The sequence below is a fragment of the Opisthocomus hoazin genome, chromosome 21 (genome assembly GCF_030867145.1).
Source record: "Opisthocomus hoazin isolate bOpiHoa1 chromosome 21, bOpiHoa1.hap1, whole genome shotgun sequence".
Classification (NCBI taxonomy): Eukaryota; Metazoa; Chordata; class Aves; order Opisthocomiformes; family Opisthocomidae; genus Opisthocomus; species Opisthocomus hoazin.
In genome coordinates this window covers 4,085,733-4,112,838 of record NC_134434.1, presented here as the reverse complement: position 1 = coordinate 4,112,838, position 27,106 = coordinate 4,085,733, and the positions used below count along the sequence as shown (strand labels likewise).

General features: G+C 47.2%; 1 protein-coding gene across 4 annotated transcripts in view; it reads right to left on the bottom strand.

The window, feature by feature from the left end:
* Positions 1 to 27,106, bottom strand: part of MAP2K4 (mitogen-activated protein kinase kinase 4) — a 96,284-nt gene that overhangs the window by 55,968 nt on the left and 13,210 nt on the right. For all 4 annotated transcript variants that reach the window (XM_075440948.1, XM_075440946.1, XM_075440949.1 and 1 more), the window contains exon 2: positions 6,204 to 6,306. In XM_075440948.1, the coding sequence (XP_075297063.1) occupies positions 6,204 to 6,306 (103 nt within the window). The remainder of the gene's footprint in view (positions 1 to 6,203; positions 6,307 to 27,106) is intronic.

Genomic DNA, 27,106 nt, shown 5'->3' with positions numbered 1-27,106 from the left:
TATCAGAAATCAGTAACAATAAAGATATGAAATGACTGTGATTGAAATGGGGAACAGACAGAGAAATATTTACAGGAAAATTCACACAGGTAATTGTGAACATGCCAATTTAGGATACTCCACTTTGGCTTTTAATAATTTTTAGACAGATAGTCTTAACTCTCAAAGGTTATTTCCTAACGAACTCAGCCAGCTGTAGGCTGTACAGCTAGAGAGCCTGAAACCACATGCCAGAAAGGTGTGGAAAAGTGTAAGAGGAGATTAAGAGAGAAGTAGACAACTGAGAGATACTTCGGGACAGCCAAAAAACATCCTTTCCAGGAATAATGAAAGTCCCTGAACTACACAGGAAAAAAAGGAAGCAGCAGAGTCTGACATGCAACTGGACCTCCATTTGCTTTTGAGGAATCCAACCCCGTAGGTCATTTAAACAAACACCTGCCAACACACTCTTGGGGCATATATCTGGAAAGCGTGTGACTCTCCCAAGTGTCACAAGGAGAAGGTGGTCCACATGGGGCACCTCCGGAAGCTTAAGTCACAGTGAATACATAGAATCCTAGAAAGGTTTGGTTTGGGAAGGACCTTAAAGATCGTCGAGTTCCAAATCCCTGCCATGGGCAGCGATACCTTCCACTGGACCAGGTTGCTCAAAGCCCCGTCCAACCTGGCCTTGAACACTTCCAGAGAGGGGGCATCCACAGCTTCACTGGGTATCCTGTGCCAGTGCCTCACCACCTTCATGGTGAAGAATTTCTTCCTTACACCTAAATCTACACTCTTTCAGCTTGAAGCAATCACCCCTTGTCCTTTCACTACAGGCCCTTGTAAAAGTCCCTCTCCAGCTCCCTTGTAGGCCCCTTCAGGTACTGGAAGGATGTTGTAAGGTCTCCCCAAAGCCTTCTCTTCTCCGGGCTGAAAAGCCCCACACAGGAAGACACCCACATGCCACGGGGAGGCTATAGAGTCCAACAGGCCACCAGACAGTTCAGAAGCTGGGTTTGCAAGCATTAAAAGGGGTCATTTTATTCTGTCACCTTTCTAGATGAGACGGCACTGCTCTGATGTTCAAGTTCTAGAGAGATGACACTTCTGACAATCAAGAGACTTCCCACCTGGCAGAAAGGATCCTCAAGCAGCAACACGCTGTGAACCAGATGCCAAACAAAATCATTTGTGCATGCTCATTTCTTAGCAGGTGGATCTAAATCCTGTAGTCTGAAGTCAAAATCGAGGCATCACTGCACCAGAAGAGTACAATGCTTTCCAGAAAACTGGAAAACTCGTCCACAGCCCATGGAACAACTTCGCTCAACGGATGTCAGCAATGGCCAGCACAACGCAGACAGCTGCCAGGCAAACCTGCCATGCACCACTATACAGTTACATCTCACCACATCATTCCCATGTTAGCGTTATTTGAACCTCCTTCCAGCAAAGGCCACCAGCTGCAAGTAGCTCTATAGAGGTTACACGTAGATAACCGAGTAATCTAATTTTGTTTGTGACCTAAATCCTACTTGGACACAGAACAGATGAGGTAAAAGGTGGGATGCTCTTCAGTCGGTTGCAAATAGCAGTTGAAAAACAATGAGTCAGAAGTTTAAGAGCTCCTCCTAACCACGGTTTGTATCCTCCAGCCTCTGCAATGTCTGCTGCAGGGAAAACAAAGTTAGCATTTGTTAATCTGGTCTAAGTCAGAAATATAGTCTGAACTAATGACAACCGTGATCTCCAGCACAGTTCTCCACAGTCTCCACTGTCAGCCAGCCCGCAGAGCACGGCAGTCACACACAGCCTTGCTGACTTTGACCAGGCACAAGCAGGAGCGTACACTTCCCTGGACCAGGGCATCAGTTGTCAGTCAAACACATCCTCTCTACACAGCATCCTTTCAAGTAAGAATTTTACTCCCCAACTCCTCTCCATAATTCAGACTCTATTCTGCCTTTACCTTGTATAGGTCACGTGTAAAATCATGTATCACTGTGCTAGATACCCTACAGACAGGCTGGGCAGTATGCAGTAACTAGAAATAATCTCTCTCTACACTTACAACGTAGATTTGGTGGTGGCAGTCATGGCTGAACAGAACAAGACGCACGTCCTCCATAGCTCCAGTAGTCACATGCAGTCACAGAACCAGAACGGACCTTCCTCCCAACCCCCGGCCTCGCTCCCTGCTGCTCAAAACATCAACCCAGGGCTCTGCCCACCTCTCCCACAGGATCTGTACAGGAAAGCCGTTCCCAGTGCCCTTTAGTTGCAATAAGGGATGTCTCAGCCCTCAGTATCGCGAGGAGGGCAGACTTCAGGGAGCCACAGCCCAAATTCTAGCAACTAGAAAAGTACCTCCAGTTTCTAATCTCATTCAAAGCCATTTGAGTCAGTCTCCTGTTTAAAGGTCACTTCAAAGCCCACTGATTTTAACACATGTCCTAATTCAGAAAATATTTATGGCAAAACCCTAGCAGCACTGGAGACATAAGGGGTATTGCCACTGGCTCCAGTCTGAGCAGTCACAGCCTCTGCTCTGCTAGTCTCCTCCTCGCTTGGTTTCCTGGTCATCTGTGACAATGGTGACCTTCTTCAAGACATCCCGACACAGTTGGCAAGCAGATGTACTGGGAAGGGTGAAGAAGGGAGGTGCCCTGGGCAGGGGTTTGGGTGCCACAGGCTGAGCAGGGATGGAGCAGGAACAGCAGGGCCATGCCACCCGCTGCCACTCCGTCACCGCAGTCCTCACCAGCTCTCAGCTCCAAGGCCGTGACAGAGACGGCACAGCAAAGCTCAGAGGCTCCTCCTGCTCCCGCATGTGGTCTCACGTTTCTACGCATTGCTCAGTATCCTGCCCTGGAACCCATCTCCTGTGCTCCCTGCGCACCCCTGGCAGCACACTCATACATCCCGGAGGGATGCAGCCCCAACCTGAGACCCAAACCGTAAGACATGGCTCAAAAACACCGTAGATGGGAAAGAAAACACAAGGGGGGACAAGAAAAATATTTGGGAACCCATGTCACAACCTTCTATATCCAGTAGTGTTTAATCTATGCTGTCTCGCCCTGGAAATATTATTCTAGGGCACAGCTGACATATTAATAAAAAGCCTCTACCCATGAGAGCAGCCAAGCTCTGGGAACAGCCTCCGGGCAGGAGCACAGCGGGCACCGTGCTCGCTGGGCTACAGAGGGCATTCTGTGCCACAGGTTGTAAGGCACCTGGGACGCACTGGTCAGAGTCTTAATAATGTCACATTTTGCAACTGGGATTCGATGGCCTTTGAAATGGTTCCTCCTGACAACATGCAGTTAAAACCAAGGAAATAGCATGAACGAATGGAGTCAGAAATCATGCACAGATCACCTGGGAAAACTCCCTGTGGAAACCACACTGAGTCCCCTCCAACCCACGTGTGCATCACCCCTGCTCACCAGACCTAACTACACCCCTGGCTTACAGTGATTCCCAAAACAGTTCCCTCCACACTCCTCAACTACTTTTCCAACACTCCCAAGACCTCTCAGACTGAGAAACAAATCCTAAAATGAAAGTCAAATCACACCTTGACAGGGTATGTGGGATCTGTACCCATCTTACCAGTGTACGGAGCCTCAGGAGCATGGCTACACCCAGAGTTCTGAAATTTCCAAGGCCACCTCTGGCATGACATGCCTTCCCTCCTCAGCAGCGGTGTCTTTACTCTGGTGATGCAGTTTACTCAGAAGTTTCCTCCCTCCTAACACATGCACGGGCATGAGGAGCCCCATTTGCTCCTTTGCTTTCTGTCTACATAGCAACAAACCACTCTCTTACCTGGACATCCATCAATCCAGCCTGCTCAGTTCCCCGACCAAAACCTGTTAATCAAGCAAAATACAGCTAATAGGCAATTTACATCTTGCAGCAGCTGCAGGACACCGCTGGCTGCCTCCTCTCGCACCCCAGCCAGAGCTCAGCGCAGGCAAAGGGGATTTGACAACAGGACCCTCTGCCCTCCTGGAGGCAAGAGCAATGGGACATCTCCAAATCGGTGGATCCAAGTCACAGAAACCCAAATTTCATGTGAGAAATTGACCTCTCTGTATCTTCAGATCCACCCATCTGGACCAACAGGGTCTGCACAGGGAAATCCTCAGCAGCGTCCAGCCAGCGGTCACGTCGGGTGGGCACTGAGGCCATTCTGCTCCACCACGCTGGGCAAGAGAAGTGATCCAGTGAACAGAAACACACCCTGCACCAGGAACACATCTGGGCCAGGAGGTCTGGAATAGTCAATTTAAATCTGAAGTCTAGAAAGGTTTCCAGACAGCAGAGGAAAAAACATTACAGTCTCTCCAGGAAGCAGGTGGGAGATGCAGAGACATCACCGTGATGCACCAGCTGCGAGACAAACACTTGAGAGAAGCGTGTAACCAAGAGATTTAAACATTGCTTTTGAGGAACAGTATCCACTATGGACAACACAAACGACGTGAGGATGAATTAGCTCTACCCAAGCTTAGTCAGCCTCAACACAGAGAAAGCAATCCAACCAACAGCACCCACTTCTTTCAAATAGAAATAGCTATTACAGCTGTAGCCTCCTAAGAAAGCTTTAGCACAGACACATCACCATCATTTCTGACACTTGAACAGCTACCATATCCAACCCAAAACACTTCCAAGCCCTCGGAACCAGTTACCTCATTAACCAGGCCAGGATATAATCCCTACCAACAACTGCAGTTCCCACAGAGACAGAGAAGCACCTTCTTAATGGACAATGTTGACAGCCACTTAGACAAATGTGAAACTTTAGATGTCACCAACTAACAACGAAAGCTCTTCTGTGCTAGACAGCAGCCACAGTGACTTCCAGTGAATCCGAGACACAAATCTGTGTAAACAAACACAGAAAAGTCACATCTCTATAGATGGTTGATTGTGAGAACTCGCTAGCCAAAACCAAGTCCTTTATTTAACGGACATGGCGAGCTTAGAGAGGAAAGAGTCTCAGATGGGGTTGTACAGAAAATTGTTAGAAGGGTTTGAAGTCATTGAGGGACAGACACAAAGTGAATCTATAAATGCTAGCTCTACAACCAGTGAGAGTGCTCTACTTCAGAGAGGAAAAGAGAGCGAAGGAGAGAGGAGGACGTGCTGGAAAAGTCACTTGGGACGGTAAGAAGAATTATCTAAAGTACTCTGCAAAGCTTCTAGATGTTGTAATTACCATTGATAACTCATCAGAAACATGTTTCTAACTCGATAAAGCCTTGCTTGAAATTCCCTAGCATAAAGAAGCTACCAGAAATAAGAACAGACCCTGGAGGGTGTATCCTGGGAAAGCAGAAGGCACTGAGCTCAAGGAGAGAGGCAGCGACATGCAGAGCCAAGCAGAAGCAGCCTATAACCAGGGACACCCCGGAGAGTCCAGGCGGCGGGGGAAGCTGTCGGTGCAGTTTCAGAGACTTGCCACTGACAAAACTCTTGAGACCTGCCAGGGAACTTAGAGAGGAAAAACTGGGGACGTCTTTGCATGCTAGCTGCATTCTGCCACACATACAGGCTGTGGGTGCGTCACCCATCCATCTAGATTGGTGGATCTGAGGATACAAAGCTAATATTTTCTGTGACAATGTACTACTGTTATTTACTAGCGTCAGGAACAGCTCTGTGCCACACTTGCATTCAAACTTGGAATAGGGATATCCCATACCTAGCTGTCTAGAAAACCCTGTGAGAGCTCATTACTACATAACTCCCTGACATCTCCATGTTGGTATAGCGACAATCCCCAAACCTGTGTTTATTTTAGTGTTGAAAAAAAATCTATCACATTTATGTCTTTCACAAGTAACACAGAAACAAGAACTTCTCTCTAACTAAAAGTAATAATCACGGAATAAAGAGACAGGAAAATGACAGTGAATAGGTCTTCATTATAGGTATATCTTCATTAGCAGCTACAATTTATCTCAATTTAATCAATTCTGGAAGGCAGTAGCTGCAGTGTAAAACAGGAAGATCCCAAATTTTACCTTTTTTTAATTCTGGGGGAAAAACAAGTAACACAAAAACTCTTCTACAGTAACTCATACTGACAGATTTGAACAACCTACAAATAACTGAGGCAATCAAACTGCACTGAAATAACACTGTGTGTTGGCTAAATAATATCAAAGTTGTTCTGCTAGTTGTGCCTTTGGCTTTATACTCACATGTGTGGATTTTGGAAAGGAACTCCAGAAGTGTTTAGAGTAAATCTTGCTGTGGACTTGAAAGGTGGATTTGCAAAATTTAACTTCAGCGCTTTGCGTTTACCTGGGAGACAACAAAGATAAAGTAAACTTTTTGTCAGCAACAAAATATTATGAGCATCTGGAAAAAGAACAGGAAAAGATAAACATATTGTAAGAAAAGGAAAATGCATTTCACAACATTAGCAAATCATAGCTTGTGTTAGGGACAGAGGGATGGAGAAATGGGAGTCAGCTCTCACCCCAGGGTCTTCCCCATCTCATTCCAAGTTCGTCACCAAAGCGAGGTGCCCAAAGCACCTCTTCCGACAGCTGGAGGACCAGCATCGGCTGCCAGGGCTGCAGGACACCTCCACGCCAGGCCCCCGAGCACCCTCCACGCACCACCCCTCCTTTAAACAAAGTCCCAGCATGGCGACAAATGGGCCCAACCTGCTCGGAACGGCCTGGGCATGCCACCAGACCCGGGGTGGACTGCGTGGAGGAGGGAAAAGGGCATCTTTGGATGTCTTTCACGTAAGACCCCACTGCAGGAGGGCTGACAGGGTTCCTGACCCTCCTCAGCCCAACAGCAAATGGAGATAACCAGGCTTGGGTGAGGATGGAGGAGAACTGCTGCACACTCCTTCTGCCATGTGGGTCACCAAGCAGAGAGCAAAATACAGCCCACTGGAGGGGTCACCAGGTGAGAGAAAGCTTTGCTCTGTGGCCAACTGAGAAAGCATGGGGAAAAAGGAAAAAAATAAACAGCAGGGTGGAAGTGCTCCTGATCACCTCTCCAGCCACTGGCTGTGTATTTTTCACCGAAGTTGAGACGACCTGCTTGAGCAAGAGCTGGATCAGGGACTGCGATGGGAGACATCCCTCCCCAGCCCTCCCACTGGGCTGCAGAAGACCCTGTCTTGTTCCCGTTTGGCTGCAGAAAACCTGCACTCCTCTCCACCAGAACACACCAAGACGGGGTCTCTTCCACGCCACCTTCCCAGGAGCCTGAAACTGAACACCCCCGGGCTTCCCACCGCCTGGGCGATGTCTTCACGACTCACTGCTGCTCGTCCCAGAAGGCACAGGCCTCCCAAAGCTGGAACGATACCAGGATTCCTCCAACAACCTTCCACTGCCTGCACCCTAAAGCAGGTGTTGTATTCCCAACCATCTCACAGCCCTCCTGGGAAAAGCCAGAAGGCACCATCCTGCTCTGCAGCATTCCCTTACCTTGCACAAAGGGGTGTTTTGGGTAACTTGAAGACCATAAAAAAGGAGAAAAAGCTAATTAGGGGTCAAAGCACTTTACAGCAACTCAGGGCATGAAATATTACAAGGATCATAGAATCACAGAATCATTTAGGTTGGAAAGGATCTTTGAGATCATCAAGTCCAACCACCAACCTAACACAGCCAAGACCACCATAAAGCCATGTCCCTCAGCATCACATCTACACATCTTTTAAACACCTCCAAGGATGGTCACTCAACCACTTCCCTGGGCAGGCTGTTCCACTGCTTGACAACCCTTTTGGTGACAAAAGTTTTCCTAATATCTAGTCTAAACCTCCCCTGGTGCAACTTGAGGCCATTTCCTCTCAGCCTATCACTTGTTACTTCAGAAAAGAGACTGACACCCAGCTCGCTACAACCTCCTTTCAGGTAGCTGTAGGGCGTAATAAGGTCTCCTCTCAGCCTCCTTTTCTCCAGATTAAACAACCCCAGTTCCCTCAGCCGCTCCTCATAGGACTTATACTTTAAACTCTTCGCCAGCATCACTGCTCTTCTTTGGACCTCGAAGTCTTTCTTACAGTGAGAGTTTCTAAGCTCAAGCTCTTGCAGCATATGCCAAATAAACCGCAGAAGAATCACTTAAAAGAATCCAATACATGCCCCTATACATGACAGAGGAGGAGCTGAACAAAACCAAAAAGGTGGCAAAACCAAAATGAGCAGTTTTTGCAGAACTTATCACCCCTCTGCATCTTTGATGTCAACCATCCACAATGTTTTGAAAGATCAGACATTTGCATGACCAAGGGCAATATTCATAGAATCCCAGAATGGTTTGGGTTGGAAGGGACCTTCAAAGATCTTCTAATCCAACACTCCTGCCACGGAAAGGGACAGTTTCCACTAGACCAGCATGCTCAACGCCCTGTCCAACCTGACTTTCAACACTGCCAATGATGGGGCATCCACAGCTTCTCTGGGAAATTTGTTCCAGTGTCTTGCCACCTCCACCGTATAAATCTATTACAAGCTCACACTAACAGCATTGTTAGCCAACAAAGACACAGAGCAATCTGTACCTGATGTCCGTCTCTTGAGAAGCCCAGCAAGGCACCTTTGAAGCCTACAGCCGCAGGCAGGCCTGCCAGCACCCAGGCAGCAGAGGCTCCCCGGCAGGACCCTCTGTGAGCACACCACCAGTCACACAACCGCAACACCGTGCCACCACTGACCTACCTCCAAGAGCTCTTCAGCAACATCCCTGAGGGCATCTCCCTTCTTACACAGAGCGACAGCAGACTGAGTTCATGACTGTCAAGGATCTGAGGATGCAGACACTTACCAACCGTGTGCATACGCCCGAAACCTCCCCCGGCACGTCCGCTCTGCCCCAGTTCTCCCCCGGGGCTCTGTGGACAGGCCTGGGGGGTGGAGCTTGGCAGGGACCGGCAGGTAACCGTCATACAGCCCCTCACTCACGTGGTCTGTTACCACACCATTAACTCTGCTCTAAGACCGGGTCCAGGGATTTACAGCACTCATCATTCTTCCAGCATTTTTTTATTCACACGCCTGAAACACTATCCCTCTTTCAAGGGCAATAACAAAGTATCATAAGATTTTCCCTTTCTAACAGCAATGTTTATACAACTTAGAAAAGCGTTTGTCTCTGAAGTGGCCCAACACTGAATATGACACCATTAACTACAAACTCCTATCGGAAAACTCTCCTCTTCTCAAAACCTGCTCCTATTCTTACTACTTGCAAACTGCATACATCAAGTTTCCTCCTGTTTTCACACTGTGACAGGACATATTTTACCACTCTTAAACATCAGTCTATTGATTTCTGTCTCAGTAGGCTTCTAAGAACAGTTCCAAGGATGTCGATCCATCATCTAGGGCTGGATGTTCTACAAATCCAACAAATACGGAAGCATACCCTGCCCCTGGAAAGCAAACAGCATGGTGTGCTTTAGCTCAGCCAACAAAAAAGAAACATGACAGGGGAGAAATGGACATCCTGAGAAAGGCCAGGAATTTCCATTCAGCACAAGTCACGTGGAAACCCGTGCTGAAAATTAAAAAACATGCTAAAATGAACCAGAAGTCTGACGAGAGTCAAAGCAAGCTGTCTTCTCCAGCAGCCTTTCAAAAATCTAGTACTTCAGCTATGCACTCCGAGTCTTGAGTTTGATCCCAAATGAGAATACTGGCAGTTCCAAGCCGCTATCCCTCACAGAAACTTCACTCAAAACTGCCTGGAGGCACAAGAGCCTCTTTAGATGTCAGAGTTTTGCTGGTGATTTTGCTATGCACACATTTAGTTCAGACCACCCTGTTCTGCTATAATAAACAGGCCTGGGGTTAATGTCACTTCTGAAGTTCGCTAGTGCTCCTATCACCATCAAGGTCATGTATTCAAAATTGTCCCAAAATGTGCTGCAGAAATATCTACCATACGTAAATTAAAATCCCTTTAAGGTTTTGCTAACCTAATACATACTTGTAATCACTGAACACTAACATCTACTTCTCTGAGAACTGTAAGAGTAAAGAATACTGAAAAAGTCATGATTTGGAAGAAACCAAAACTAACTTTGGAACACACCACTTTTTCACAAATTAGGTTAATCCTCAAAACCAGACCTGAAACTATGACGTTTCTTGACTTACGGTCTTCCCAAGTTTGACTACTGGATTTGTTCCGCTGTATGTCAATGGTTATACTAAATCCAGCCTGTATTTCGATGCAGGATGGCCTTGGCTTTGGCTGAGCTGAAGTGGTAATGGAAGTATTTGTACAGGTTTTGAGGGAACCTGAACAGGATTGTATACTGGATCTGACTGTATACTGCTCTCAGAGAAGAAAAAGACAGCCGAAATAGCTTTCTGACTGCAAACCAGTTGATCTTCTGTCCATAACAACAGCAATCCTTATTTCACATCACTGCAGCCACCAAATTGTTCTCAAATCCCTTTTAAAAAGGATGTTATTGTTTTAGCAACAGGCCGCTGCGTGGAACTGAGGTAAGGGAGGACGTGATCCTTTGTGCCCTGCTACTCCACAAACGCACATCCCTTGGCATTTCACAGACCATCGCCCTAATGGACACAGTGAAAGTGCCTGGGCAGCCTTGCCAAGCTCGCACTGGAGACCCACCTCCACAATGGCCGCAGAAGAATAATTCGGGCTCATATCACCCATTCGTTTCTTGCTGTGCTGGTAAAGGGACGCTGGGTTCAGTATGTAATTATTTACATGCTGCTATCCATCACTAGGTTTAATCCAAGCACTTGACTCTGCAATTAGGCTCTCATCACTCTTTTTGAGGCCTCTTTACCACAACCTTCTCCACAGAAGAAGAAATAGCTATCTAGCAGATAACACACAGTCCAAAAGTATTCCTCCACAGTTACATTCTGTATTGCTGTTTTTATTTCACCAAGGACATCTATGATTTCTTCAAGCCTCTGAGTCACCTCCTTTTGGAGAAAACAATCTTCTTTTCTTCCTAGAATTTCCTCACCCCCATCCCTGCACACCACACCTCAACAACACTGCTAACGGAGTTCAGGTTACGCATAAGAAAATACTCACTTCCCAAGCAGAAAGATCTTCAAAACAGCAGCAGTTTAATGGATTTTTTTTCAAGGTTTCTGTCTTGTAGGGATACAAATTGATCCCTGCCAAAATGCTTTCCACTTGGTTCAAATCTGCAATATCAACCTCTGGTTGTCACAGTGTGAGCGTGACTGTCACAGTGCAAAGGTGACTGTGCTCTCCGGTCGAATGCCGAAGTCTCTCTGCTGTTGGTGCAGTAGCAATGTGCCAGGAACCAAGCCCATGCTCCATTTCCCTACTCTAGTACAACCAGAAAGAAAAGAAACACAACCACAGGAAAATGAGTTGTGGCAGCAAAGAGCAGGAAGATGACCAAAGGATTTGCAATGAACTCTGCAATCTCTCTACCTCCCCCTGGTAAAACTAAAACATGGCAACAAAAATACAGAGAAAACAGGGAGGAAGGGATGTCAGGAAACAGACGGGTTGGGTCCGTTTGGGAAGGAGTTGAATGTTTGAGGTTATCTTCTTAGAAGAAAATTGCAAAATCTGATCTCTTCCAGGGCATCTCCAAGCAAAGCTAGTTCCACCTCTCCCTAGAGATGGAAAAACAACCCCAACAACACAGATCTCTCCGCTCTCCCAACAGCTCTTACTACTCAAATCATTCGATCTTGTCTGCTAACAAAATGCTTGCTTTGATGTCCAGACAGCAGAGCAAGGTTTACCCATGTTCAGAGCTGCAGCCCCGCAGCTGCCGATGTCCTGAGCGCACCCAAGGTTCACAGCTCCTTGAAGCAAAACGTGAAGAACTTCAGCAAATAGTGTAGTTTATCTGGGGAGTCTGAATGAAAGAAGAGGCCTGGGGTTTGAGCTATCAGTTTTAAGAACTGTAACCACAGAATCACAGAATCACAGAATAGTAGGGGTTGGAAGGGACCTCTGTGGGTCATCTAGTCCAACCCCCCTGCCGAAGCAGGGTCACCTACAGCAGGCCGCACAGGACCCCGTCCAGGCGGGTCTTGAATATCTCCAGAGAAGGAGACTCCACAGCCTCCCTGGGCAGCCTGGGCCAGGGCTCCGTCACCCTCAGAGGGAAGAAGTTCCTCCTCATGTTCAGACGGAACTTCCTGTGCCTCAGTTTGTGCCCATTGCCCCTTGTCCTGTCACTGGGCACCACTGAAAAGAGCTTGGCCCCATCCTCCTGACACCCACCCTGCAGATATTTGTAGGCATTTATAAGGTCCCTCGCAGCCTTCTCTTCTTCAGGCTGAACAAGCCCAGTTCCCTCAAACACTCCTCGTAGGGGAGATGCTCCAGTCCCCTCACCATCCTCGTAGCCCTCCGCTGGACTCTCTCCAGTAGCTCTTCATCTTTCTTGAACTGGGGAGCCCAGCACTGGACACAGCACTGCAGATGAGGCCTCACCAGGGCAGTGTAGAGGGGAAGGAGAACCTCCCTCCTCCTGCTAGCCACACTCTTCTTGATGCAGTTGTCAGAAGGAAATGGTGACAATGCCCTGCAAAATTTATTGCGAGGCACCTGGAGCCCTTCCTGATGTAAAACAATAATAAATTATGCAAAGGGCCGTGCCAGGTACTTTTTTCATTATGAAACAGCACAGCAAGAGTTATAAAACATACTGGAGGGAGGATGACTGGGTTTGGTTGATTTTTTTTCTTTCTTTCTTTTTAATTTTAGGAGCCTGTACTTAGACTAGAAGAAAGGAAAAAAATCTGCCCTTGAGGGCTTTGCTTAAGGTCAATGGAAAGCATTTAGTTTATTTGAATAAAGCAACAAGTATGTTTCCATCACCCCTCTAGCTACCTTATGCCAGAAAAGTGACAACATCAGTCACAGCCTGCATCCCGCCGGTTCTGGTAAACACCTCGACCCAGCCACCAAGAGCCCTACAGTCGCATATCGGGAAGAGCAGCAGGAACCAGGGGACTGGGGGGCTTTTTCCATTTTAGGGCACACTTATTTTGGAGGGAGTAACCACTTCTGTCCACCTTAGCATTATTATATCAGTTTTTTTAATTCTGAAAACAAGAGAGACAAGCGGATCTTGCTGAAAGCAAGAAACAGCATTGGGAGTTAGGAATCACTGCCCTGATGTCTGTAGTGACGGACAAGGAAAGCCGTCAGCCACCAAGCCAGGAGACATCTCCTGACACAGCATTTCTGGATTTCCTAAGTGTAATTGCTGGTAAGTCTCTACCAGAAAAGAGGTCCGTGGGGTGATGACTCACTGATGTCTCAGGTGGGATCAGCGGAGCAAATCTGGACTTATTTAAGCAAAACATTCCCCAAGAGGCCAACAGAAACAAGGGAAGCGTCTGACGACTCCTCCTGCACACGTCTCCCTCTCTTGCCTCTTGCTTTTTTCCCCAAGGGCTGTCGCATGGGAGGTTTCCAGCCCCTTGCTCATCAGGTTGTCTTTCGCTAACTTTCAGGAAGAAGCAAGCCGTGAAAAGGACTTCAGTGTCCCTGTCCCTGCCTTCCCCCTCCCCAGCTCCCTCCCTGTCCCGGTGATGCTCTCACTCACCACAGAATGTTTCGCTCCACATCCCTGTGGCACAGGAGGCTTCATTTTTGTCTCTCTCGGTTAAGCCTGTTAAATCAAGCAGGTATTTTTTGAGCCTCTTATCAACTAAGTGGGGGACACTGCCTGACAAAGCGCTGCTTTTCTACGAGTGGTTTTGGCACATGGTCAGTCAGGCCACACCGAGCCTGAAAGATACTGCTCCTACTGCTCCCAGTGCAACTCTCACCATCACTTCTCCCCTTAAAATGAGCCCTTGGCAGCCCCTGTGCGACGTGCGCAGGTACCACAGTGCTACCAGGGGACAGACACAGGCCATCTGCTCGGCTGGGAGCTCGGACAGCACGGCAGGCGACCAAGCAGACATCAGGACAGGACACAACCTCCTTCAAAAAGAGAGATTCGGGTAAGCCGAGACGCAGCTCGACAGCATAGGACGAGCCAACAAGGCAGGCAGCAAAGAAGCGGGCAGCGTCGGCACCACACACCCAGCCGGACCTGGACCACCTGAGGATGCCACCACCGCAACGCTGTCGCCTCGCTTCACCTTCAAGCCATGAGAGGTACACGGAGCACACACACATAGCGCATATTTCAGAAAACGGATTAAGTTGTTATGAAACAACAACCGGTCAAACAGGGCAAGGGAAGGCTGAGAGAAACATCTCAGGAACCCTTCAGAGACGAGGGAAAAAGAATAATTACCAGCAGTGTTACCTGCCGGTCACTGGCTGAATGACTAAGAAGGTAAAGCAGAGAGAGTGTGTGTGAGTGCAAATGTTCAAGCTGCACTAACACACGCAAATAAAACACAGGAAACAACTTGTGCTAGGGTGAAGAGACTCTCACCGGAGCAAGCTTTTAACACGCTCCAGACTCCACTGGGCAGGGGTAATGCTTTGACCCCAGCACTGGGCTGCTTCTCCACTATTTCCACAAGAAATCATCTTTTGCAATGCAAAGGCAGCAGATCTCCCATGGCTGCATCCAAAGCTTTGCAACATACGCTTACTTTTCCAAACACTATCACCTGGTATCTCTGCATAGCTAGAAAAACACCAAGCAAAATTTTCAAGTTAAGATCTGCTTCACGTAAGCTGGTTTCCTTGTTTGTGAGCTCCCAGGTGCTCTGTTCTTTCAAACTTCTCATTGCTTTTACAGACTCACAGAGGAGCTGAGACTTTCTGAAAGCCTGGTCTCAGCTGCAAGGTTCTTTAACATAAATTTATATATCTGCACTGTTGCATTGTGAAAGATGTTGGTGTGGATCTTAAAAACGTCTACGAACACATGGTCCCAAAAAGCATTTTTGCTTAGTTCTGATGAATTATAATGGAGGTGTGTACAACCGCTAAGCAAGAAATCAAAACACAAGTCTACAGAACACAAAAGCTTTCAATTGTCTTTGAAAGTACTTTTTGTTTTTTAGCTCCTTCTTCAGAGAACTTTTACACACTAAATCCAAGGCAATTCTACGCTAAGCCTCAAAAACGGTACCTGTATATAGGCAATGATCTATTTTCGTGCTTCTCCAATTTGGAATTTCAGAAAAAGGTGTTTTAATTTAAGAAGTATGGGCTAGAGCCAAAAACACAGAGCATAAGAAGATGCCAGTGAAAAGAGCAATAACCAACCCCGTGACATCCTTCCTTCAGATATTCTCTCAGCTTCCAACCACTTTCAGCTCAAGGACCGCCTCAGCCAACCATGGTATCTCTGTATTTAATAACCATCGCCGGGTTCCACTACCCTGCTCGTATCCCATCCTCTTGTCTCCTTGTGAGCTTTCAGACCCCATCACACCAGGCCGGCAGGAGTTCACACAACTCAGCCCAACAGCTAGGTCTCCAGCCCCCCGACACCCAGGCAGTTTGCACAACACGAGCCCAATCCAGCAGCTCAGCTACAGGCATGCATGATTACTTTGCTTTTCAAGGAATATGGAGAGGGAAAAACAAAGGAATATTCACACCGCAAGGTATTAAAAAAAAGCAAAAAACCTAAAAACCTGAACAAATGTTGGTTTACTTTCTATTACTCTGTTCAAAGTCTCCTTCCTGTAGACATCCAGCAGAAACAAACACATCTCTAAGCCCAGGTATTTCTCAGCACCAAAATAACGCACTCTTATCAAGCAGAGGCCTTACTAAACACACCACCACTGCACTGCAAACACTCACTCAATACGAATGAGTATCATGCTGTAGGAAGAGGAGGACAGGCAGAAGCCCCCTTTTCACACTGCTGAGACATGCTGGGCAATGTCCAACGATCGGTGTTTCCAACAGAATTTGCACCTTTAATAGCCTGACAGCATAAAAAAATCTTCAGAAAGACACATGGTGATGGCACTCTTGCCCGACGTTCTCCTTCGACTGCCAAAACACCTCAAATGCCAGGAGCGATCCTCGCTGCTCTGCGGGGAGGACAGAAGGCAGCGGGTACCAAACCTCCTCCCACCCCAGCTGAAGGCTGGGGCAGCGAGCGGCTCGGTCACAGCGCTGCCGCCCTCATCAGCCCAGCAGATTGCCAAAACCGCCTCTAACAGGCCAACAGCCAGCTGCTCTCCTGACTGTTGTGGATATTTACCTCTGCGACAGAAATATTCATTTTTGTTCGCAAAGATAATACAGACTGAAGTGTTACAACACTGAAGTTTCTTCCGAAAGGAAGAACTGGATAGGTGCATGCAACCATCCAACTCCAAACCAACAGCCCAGGTATCTGCAGCAACAAACAGCTGCAGCAGTCAACCGCAGACTAATGCTTCGGTGCGTCAGTTGGTGCAACTCCAAACAAAGAACGTGCATCTGGTTAGCGTAGACAGGATAGATCCAAGAGGATATAAAAAAAAGTATAACTCCTAATCATAATATAGCCATTTCCAGTGAGAGCAAACACTGTGCAGAAAGTAAGAGCACAAAGCAATGCAGAGCTGCATCACGTTAACCTGCAAAGCAGGAAGCTGATGGTTTCGTGGTTTTCCTTTTCTGTGTGGTTCCAGATGAGTGAAATCCCAATGTTTCTTGCTAGGACAAAACCGAGCCTCTGCAGAGCTTGGCTCTAAAACACAAATCAGTCAGGAGATGTAACTTCTGTCGACAGCTCCCATCTCCTTCTACCACCCAGTCAAAGTGTTCTGCTCCTTGACACACACTCGCCTGAAGAAGGACACACAAACCCATTCCTTCCCCAGTGCAGGAACTCCAATAACGACAAGTCACCTTTCTATTACTGTAACAATGTGCTTTTAAACACTCTGTATTTATCCTGCAGCATTATCTGCAGGGCCCAACCCTAGGACTTGGGTCTCACTGTGCCTGGCACAGTAACATCACACCGAAGGAAGAGCTGCCATCGTGAAGAACCAGCACAGCGGGATCTCCAGTTACTTCACATCTGGGTTACCCCCGGAAGCAGCAGCCCTGCCTTCTCCCACAAGTGCTCAACTCTGACCTTTTCCCCACCCTGGGTTAGTTCTACCTGGACTGCTACCCCGACCACCCTCCCTGCCAGCTGCTCGCACCACGAGCTGGCACAGGAGAGGGGGACAAAAGCAGTGCTGCCTCCTTCAGCAACGCCGCTATTTTTCAGTTACTCTGGAACCAGAGCACTAGATCGGATGCACAAAAGAGATGGCTGCAACCAAACAAACCTCTGCAAGAAATTTCACTTTGCCATCCCTCCAAGACCACTGTTTCTTAGCTTTTTTTCCTTTGCATTTTCTAGTGCTGGACTGCCCTGGGCACAGGAGCACGCGGGGATCCCACAGTTCACAGCCTTGAAAGCTCATCGCTACACGAAGAGCTCAGTGGGAACATGTAAACATACCGTGTCCCTCATCAAAACCCAACTGATGTAGCCACCAGTTCTCAGGCTGTCTTGAAATAGGCAGGACATCACCTTGACCCTCGAGACCTGTGAGAACACGCAGGGCAGCAGGTACTGCACGGGCAGCTGGGGTTGCTGCTCAGTACCCCTGATGCCCACGTGCTTCGGAGATGCAAGGGCTCAGCATCCCTGGAGAAATAGAACGGTTCTGGAGCACTTGGCCCACAAACTACAGCTCCCTGCAGCTGGTAATTTATGAATACTCCCTGTGGCTTCCCTCTACCATAGAGAAACACTTTCCAGGCATTTCATAAATCCAGCCCAGTGAGTGCAAGCCCAGGCCACACACTGTTAGGTAAATACAGATTCCAAAAAGTCCCATGTCTGTGAACGACGCCAGGCAAGATCAAACCGCCATTCGCCTCTTCCTAGCACAATTAGGTTTTTGCACTCCTGGGAGGGGCAGGGGACTGTCTGGAGATGCATCTCCACTCTGATTTTCATTGCTTTCTTTTGAACGCCCTCACAAGAAGCAGCCACTGCCTGTGAGAAACAACATTTACTCACGCAAGTCATGGCTACCTCTGGCCATCCCTCTCTCTACTGAAACTTTCTTCTTCCAAGGCTTGAGGACAAGGAAACAGAAGCTGAGCAAGCACAGCTATAAATCACAGCAAATAATTCAAATTCCTAATTCACAGAAAAAAGCTGGTAAGAATCACAGCAGCTTTACTCTGCTGCTACTTGAGAAACCCCAAGACACTCGTACAATGAACTGTTTCTAACTTTCAAGTGGTCCTCTCGCCATGAGACGTCCAGCAGATATTTTCCATAGTTCCCCTCTAACTTCCAGCTTCAGTCCCCATCACATCTATAAATGAGCCATATTGCAAACTGTTGTTTTCCCTCCAAAATATATATATTCTTAGTTACTGTTGACACTTATGAACGGTAAGTGAAAGAAGTTATTCAACTAAAAGATCTCAACACAGCCTCATATATGAATCACAATAAATAGTAAATTTAATCTCACTGAGGAATATAACAATTGCACCAGAGCTCCCTATTGAACTAAAATCAGACACTCCACCATTTACGTTTAGGTTGAAAATATTAAAAACTATTAAGAACTGAAATGAAAGTTTATCTTCACTAACAGAAAGCAGAATTTAGTATGTCATCCAGCACTCAAGCTTTTCAGTGTCATCATTTTACTATGACAGCCATTAGGAACTGCCTAAAATAATTTAGTAACGACTGAAGGACTTTGTACCTCCACAAGCAGCATCCCAGCAGTGTTCAAGCCAGGCACACACTAATCAACACCAGGATTTTATCCCACCCCATCCCACCAGAAGGTGGGATCGTATTTGCGGCGTGCCTTTTTGCTTGGCTCGATGCCGAGGGGCAGGCAGCTTACACCCATTTGTGCATGGATGTCTATCCCTTCCCTTCCCAAAATGGTGTGCTGTAGTCACTCATCACAGGAGCAACTGCACCTCGTCAGAGCAAACGTCCCACCTCACCACTGAGTCTCCACGCAGCCAACGCGCGGCTTTGGGCCACGCGTGCACCCCGCTTCTCAGCACCCTCCTGGTCGTGTTCGCCGACCTCCTTGCCCAGAGGTGCTCCCCGTATGCAGCAGGACCAGACCATCCCTTCCAAGAACTTCCTCCTCACCTCGACATTTTTAACACCACCCCACTGTGTACCCAGTGCACAAAGGACCACCTCCCTTCGGGTTGGTTTGGGGTTTTTTAACTTCTCTCCTTGGTAGATTAACCTGATGAGTATCAATTCTCTCATCAGTAGATACAGTGAACAACATCAAAGTGTACCATGTATTCAAATATTTGCATACTCTTATATCCAAATGTTCCATATATTCTTATATTCAAATGTCCAAGGCACTTCACCAGGTCTGAATTTGTCTGTTTTGTTCTTTTTCCTGGGCTACTGCGGACAGCACTGTAACGCAAATTCCTTAAATAAAAACACCACATCAACCCCACGTTTTCCTTTCTAAATACATTCAGTTTCAAAAAATGTGTCATTCTGTTTTTAAACACAGTCTCAAATTTTTATAAGGTCAGTATAGCAAATTTAGCAAAACCAGTCTTGCTACATCAGGCAACTTTCCCTTAAAGTATAAAATACACATCTGAAATTGAAAGGATATTGGATGCAAATACATCAGTTCTAACACTGTGTATGAAGCTCATTAAGTAAGACTCTCCTTTGTGTGGTTCTTAATTTTTTATTTTTTTTTTTACTTCCTCCTGTCTGATAGTTGGACTGCTCCCATTTCTTATTTTGCCCAAACTGATTCAATCAGAAAGCTACAATACAGTAATTTCACCAGTAATTAAAAGCATAAAGCAGATGTTTTTGGGAACATCACAGCATTAAGCTTTACATATTGGTTACAAAGGAAGAAAAATCACATGCACACTAATTTCTGGTGTCCTATATGTTAAGATTCATAGTATAAGAGAAAATTATTGATATAAAAAAACCAAGGCAAGTATCCTGAAAAGTCTGTTCTGATACATACTAGTAAAGAAAATACGCATCAGGAATATCTTCTGACAAGTCTCTGTTAAAGCTGTATCTTTCTTCATTTACAGGTCATTAAAAAATTGCCACTGAGATGATTAAATCCGAGTTCTGATTTCTCATCAGCAACACGGCCAGCGATGCAAGCCTAATCCTGCCCTGGACTCGCCTGCAGTCCCGGGTCCGGAGCACTTTCCACCCGCCCTTTGGAAAAAGCGACCTTCCTGACCTGCTTACTGGTGCTGCACCACGGTCCTCTCCTTTATCCTTCTCCCTTTGCCTGGCAGCACACTACCTTCCTCTTCAATTTAGAGCACTCTTGAATAACACATATAGGACCCATTAAACCCCCTACATATGACCTGTCAAGTGGAGGACAGGCAATAAACTGTATAACACGCATCTTTTGTTGCTTTCACCCAACATGATGTTTTATTCCACGTTTAAGCCTCACGTGTCCCTTGAAGGGCACTTTGTACCCAACACATGCTGTGGTAAATACCGGTTCAGAAAGAGAAGCAAGCTGGTGCTCAAGAGCATGAGAAGTTCCATGAAGTTGATTCAGTACCAAAACAAAACCAGAGCGAGTAGCTGAGGTGAGGCCTAATAAAAGCACAGCTCTTGCTGTCATGGAAACCCAACTGCTGTCACTCCAAAAAGTGTCACTGCACACGTGCACAGTATTTTTAGAGAAAAGAAATCTGGCCCAGTAGCCAGAGCACCAAAACAGCTAGCCTACAAAAATATATTTGTTCACGGCATTCCTTTAACGTTACACAGTTTCTCAGAAGGAGAAATAAAATTACACTGGGAAGCAATCTTCATATCAAAGACTGGCAAATGCCCTTCAAACAGTTTTGACATTTGCAACCCCGAAAGAAACAGAAAACAAATACAAAAGACAGAATGGGCCCCAGCCCTTTCGTTTTTGCTGCAGGGACTTGTCAGCAAAGACGCAATGGGAAAGCAGCACCCCTGGGAACAGCACTGCCCCGGGAGCGGGCGCAGGCAGGGACCCTGCTACACTGGCACCGAGAAATGCTGGGGCTGCTGCCTGGCAAAAAAAGCCACGGCAAAGGGACGTTGGCCCGAGCCACGGGAGGCTCAGCGTTGTGTCCAGCTGCTTCGCGGAGCTGCACCCCAACGCGCACAGCAGAAGCTGCTAGCAAAAAGCTGCTCTTTCTAGGACAGCGGGAGGTTGGTCGCACCACAACCTTTCCCTCTCATTTCATAGTTTATTAATAAACGGACCTACTGCTGTGGTCTCTCAAATACAGCTCAACAGGCAATCAACAGACCCCATGCCTCTCCTGACAGCACGCAGTTTTGTCAAATTACTCAATAAGGCAAAGCTGCCAGCCTGAACTGAGATACACAGAGCTATACAGAGCTGGGGAACAAATCCTGCCACTTCGACAGCTTACAAGAGAAATGCAGACATCTCTGTTACATTCCTTTCATTTACAAAATGCAGAGGATCTGCTAAGCATCCTCCTCCGCCGCACACCTTTGATCTTCCTGCACAGAGAACAGAACAGCCTTTTCCCTTCCCAGCACAAAAAACCCACCTTCAGATTAAAGGCTAGATGGTGGCAAAATAGTAGATCCACAGCAGAAACCATCACTTCCCGGGAGAGGGCAACAGGTACAGGCTGTCCAGTGCCAGGTCCAGCGAGACCCTTCCTGCCCACTGCAACTGGCACCAGTTTCGTTACCAACAGTTACCAAGCACTGAGCGCGGACTTGAAAATGTAAATCAAGAAAACCAATAGCTCCTGCCATTCTTATTAATAACTGGCAAACACAACCTACCAAATTTGCCCATGAAATAGAAAGTCTTTAAGTAGGTAAGAGAATTCACAAAAACATTATATTTCCAGCATCCTTCAAAATAAATGCAACATTTGCATGTAACAAGCACAAAGTCAGCTAATACACTCCTAACACTCTAAAACGTGGTTTAAAGAGAAAACCATAGTTACAATATACCCTAGGGGGTAACTCCAGCAAACACACCGTCACTACATAACAGTCAGCAGTATTTTCAGTTGGAAAACACTCAACATTAAAATCTCTCTTTGCTGTGAACAATTTTTGCTAGGAAGAAATCAGGTATTTTCTCTGTCAAAAGAATCTTCTCGAGTACTTTCCTAATAGTTCAGTTCTCAACTCAACTGCTTACGATCTGCAGGGAGCAAAGCCACCATCGCCTCTCCAGCAGCTCTCCGGGCTGACACCCACTGCCCACGCCATAGTGCGGGCGGCTGCTCCGGCCATGGCTGTGCCAGTGGGAAGGTCCCCGGATCCGGCCCCCACTGCTCGTCCCAAGCTCCCCCAATCCCGCCCAGGACCACGCGCGCTCTCCCAGCACCTTACCGGGTTAGGTTCAACTCCCTGCTGACAAAATTTAGATCCTCCATCTATACCTTCCGTGGTTTTAAACTGAAAGAGGGTGGGTTTAGACTGGGTATAAGGAAGAAATCTTGTACAATGAGGGTGGTGAGGCCCTGGCCCAGGCTGCCCAGAGAAGCTGTGGCTGTCCCTTCCCTGGCAGTGATCAAAGTCAGGCTGAACGGGGCTTTGAGCAACCTGGTCTGTTGGAAGGTGTCCCTGCCCCTGGCCTGGGGGTTGGAGTCGATGACCTGTGAAGGTCCCTTCCAACCCAAACCATTCTGCGATTCAAGGAGTAACTCTGGAGAACAGCCGACTGATGATGTTTTACACAGATTTCCAAAGCAGCGAGTAAATCAGGCTAACAACCTCGCAGCGTGCAAGGAAGCAGTTGCTGCTCGCCCTTAGCAGCACGTGAAACCTACCCTAGAGTAAAACTCAGGCCACGTACAACTTCGGGTGTTCAAACCAAGACAACCTACCCTCGGGCACACAACAGCAGCTGCTCCTATAGAAACCTGCGTCATTTCTGTCACAACACCTCTTCAGGATGCAGATCTCCAGTACACAACACTTCAGGAGCTTCCTAGCAGCAAAAGCACCCTGTGCACAATTCCATTTTTTCAACTGCTCCTACATATTTTCCCCATTTTTAAGGTAAACTGTAGTGTTCTGGCTGGCCAGAGCTAAAAAATTGGTTTCGGGTTTTTTTAATGGTTTCAGCCTCGTGGGTCTGAGCCACCTGCATTCCTTCCTCCAGGCACAGGAGTCAGCCAAGCAATTTTAATGGGAATATTTTACAGCCTTACTTGCCATGAGCCCCTGCGCAGGGTCTGCGACTGAGCACGCTGCCACGGGGAGCTCACAGCACGTACCCACCTCCACGCAGTCACCGCAAAGCCACGGGTGAGAAACCACCCACCCCGTCCCCTCAGGCAGCAGCACACCGCTGCTCGTAGGACAAACTGCACTACAGACTGAGAAGCTGGAAACACTAATAGATTTTCACTTCAAAATCACCAATGTTGGAAATCCATGGTGATGCTGTAGGGGTTTTTGTTGCCTGTTCTCTTGAAGTCCTCGTGGTAGCAGCCCTGGCACCGTGCTGCTAGCAGGCGTGCTGCACAGCCTTCTCCCGCTACCAAGCAAAGCAGCTGACACATTTTTCCTGTGTTTTCGGATAACCAACACAGTCATCTGAGCTGTTTAGGAAGAAATCACTGCTTATTTGGTGCTTGGCTTACAGTAGCGTGAGCCCATCCTCTGCTGCAATGGGAGAACACCAAACCCCCTTCTCTAAGACCCCGCTCGTTGCCAGCATGCTTCAGGGGCTACCTACCATCGGACCCAGCTGCCGAGGTCTGGAAAACCTGATTATTTTGCAAAACCCTCTGATGACAAAGCCTTTTTTTTTTTTCCCCCGAGATATATCTCTTGAAGATTTTTTGTTTTGTAGCAGATTTCAACCCCTCCAATGCGCACAGACTGTCTACACTTGACAGAAGATCCCAGCTTCAGATAAAAAACACTGCTGGGGAAGTAACTACAACCTTGCAGAACCATTTACAGTCATCTTAACATGCCAGACAACTGGGAAATGGCAAAAAGACTGGCACAAAAGCAAGACATTGTCCTCAATAAATATTAACAAGCCTTTTTACACTGCCGTGGTTGGTACGAAACACCACACGCCAGTTGTTCCAGCAGTAAATCCTGTCTCTAACCCAGTCTCACCTGCAGAGCCATTAACACAGCTCCACCATCCAGATTACAGCAGACCACTGCTCCGCCTGGGCGGCCGCTTTTCTGCCATCTCTTTTCATGCTTCAGCCTCTCATCTCAGCAATTTACCAGAAAGCTCTCCAAATCTAACTCCAATCCCACCACACAGCTCTAGCTTGCAAAAGAGATTTGAAATTCCTGCTTCAAACAAAATTTCCTAAAGATTTGTATATCCTACGCTAACAGAAAACTATTAAAGAAGAAATACACTTTTTCCCCACCCTGTCCTAGGAGGGCAATCCTGACACCCAGGCTTGCTCTGTGCTGTAACACTGAAGCATTCGTCCCTCTCAGCTCTTCCAAGACAGAAAAGCATCAGTCTGAAAAGCTACGACTAACAAAGGATTTTCTATATACAGTATCTCAGAAAAAAATGTATCTGAACAGTGGTCAGAAAGTATACCAAGATAAAACCCAAAGACACCAATTGTTTAAAAAACATTAACAATTATCTCTCTAGATATTAGAATTGCTGTAACAAATACGCACATTGAGTTCAAACAAAAAAAAAACACTAAATGCAAACAGAAAGAAATGCAGAGTCACAAGACTTCTACAACTCAGATTGAAAAAAAAAAAGCAGAGACTTGGTTTCTAATAAAGCTCCCACCTTACTGCAGAGGGTACTTTGAACAGATGTCTGAGCCATGCACAGCCTAAGAAGAAAGATGAATCCTACAGAGCTCCCCGAGTGCCCGGGGCTGCTCGCAGTGCTGGGCACCCTCAGCGCTGCCTGCGGAACAGCTCAGACCTCTCTGCCCACTCTCACCTCTCACGAAGAAGAGGGACCAAAAGCAGTCCACGAGAGGATCCCATGCCCATGCTGCCTGCTCTTAAGATAGCAATCTGAGGTATTCACCTGCAAGCTGATGATCCCATTCACTGCCACCTAAAAGGGCACAAGAAGTCGAGTCTGAAATTACCCACAGAAGGCTACTAATATAAATTTCAAGGCTCTGGAATCATATTAATAACACTGATCAGTGAAAATAAGAAATGCATCAGGTAACCACCTGACTGGTAGGAAAATATGAAAATTTAAAAGAAAGGAAAAAAACCCCTTATGTCATTCTGCAATGAAAGTTCCTTTTTCCCTAACAAAAGCAACTCGGCTTTCTTCATGAGCTTGCAAGTTCACTGTTTTACCTTAAAACTCCTTCCCATTCCTTTGCCCCAGCTCTGCATCTGCCACCTCTGCTCTCCCCTTGAAGTATTCCTTTCTTAGCTCCAGGTTGAGGGACACGTGCACGCTGCTGTGCCGCTCAGCTGCGCCACGGTTCTTAAAACAGGCTTTGAATTCCAAACAGATACTATGAACACATTTAGATTTTCAGAGAGGGTGAATGCCATTTGTACACACTCTTGGTTTTCTTTCTGATCACCTCCTTACTTTCCTTTTCAGTCATGTTATTATAAGCTACTACACTAGACATGATTCTTTTGGGGGTTATACAAGTTTTTTCATTCTTTCAAAGTCCCAGAACTAGGGGCAAACACAAAGTTTTGCTGCTAAAGAAATAAGCACCACAGAGTCTCTCAACAACAAGTCCCAAGTCCGCTGGATTTTGAAAGTCCTTGGAAAAGAGCTCTACTGCTGTGCAGAGGACAGGCCGGTCTTCAGTGCGGAAGGAGCCTGTGAGTCTGGCCGGCTAATCCCCACGGTCTCACACTGGGTAAAAGAAGCTGTTGCAAAAATATCAGCCAGTAGCCCCAACACAGATCCAGCTATCTTCTTCCCTTGCCCTCATCCCAATTAACTCCTTCTCCCTCGGAGCTCCCAGAAACAGAAACTCATGCCCTAGGTCTGCATTCAGAATCTGACTGGTCCAAACACCACCAAAGGGTCCTCCTGGCTGCTGCAAGCTGTCAAGAGCACCACGAACAAAAGTTTTCCACCCTCGCAGCTGTCTGTGTGCAGCCTGTGGCCAGAACCAATGCTGCTCCCTGTCTGCCTTAAGTCTCACCCCAGAGAAAACTGACCTGCAATGCCTTGGTTAAGATGCTGCAATTTCTTCACTACAGCAGGACTCGGGATTTTTTGGTTGAGAAGGCAGAAGCTGCTTAACACCAGTCTTGTATCCACGATGCAACGCTCGTCTCTGTTCACGGCTGATCAAACGCTGCACGAGCACAGCTTGGGTCTGCTTCTGGTGCTGCTGCCCTGCGAGGCTCCCCAGAGAAGGGGAAGCTGGAGGTATTGGCCTGGTCCTGCTGCCCGCGTTTTCTGACCCCTGCGAGGCCGTCAGCAAACTCAAGAGACAAAGGGAACTCTGGTCACTGCAAATAACCTCCCACCAGTGGGAACAGAGCATCCGTTTCCCGGAAAGGGTAGCAGAGGCTGGTTCCTTGCCTAGCCCAAGGCACGCCAGGGCAGGAATACCATCATGCTCTGGAACACCTCCAAGAAACAGGCATTAAGGAGGGAGTAGCAGCGCACACGTTGAAGATAACCGATCAATAGCTACACAGTTATCATGAAATCATCATGGTGTGGCAACTGAAAAGAACACCTCCAGCTAGTGCCCGAAATTTTCTTCTGGAAAGCAGAGTCCAAATTGTTTTTAAAAAGGAGCTTGATATGCTAATATATGAGGTAGAGAGGGGTAACTACTGGAGACAAAATATTAAACTTGTGGTAGGACTTCTTGGGCATCCAGCTTGCCCGTATCTCTAAGGGAGGAGTGAAGGGCTTACGGCATTAGCTGAGCTCTGGCTGATCCTGGCAGAGTGAGTGTGAGCGCGTGTGCACACGCATGGCGGAGTGCCAGACAGAAACCTCTCATTGTGCTTCCACCCTGTGATTATTTTTATTTTATTTTGAAAGAGATTTCCAAGGGTCTTCGTCATTCTCTGAGTCCTACCCTGGACCAGAGCACGTAAAACTCAGTCATCTAAAACAACTGCCATATTTGGGACTGAGGAAACTTTTCTTCTAGCATATACTGGTGACCTTGTTCCTCTGAAGCACTAGGCAAA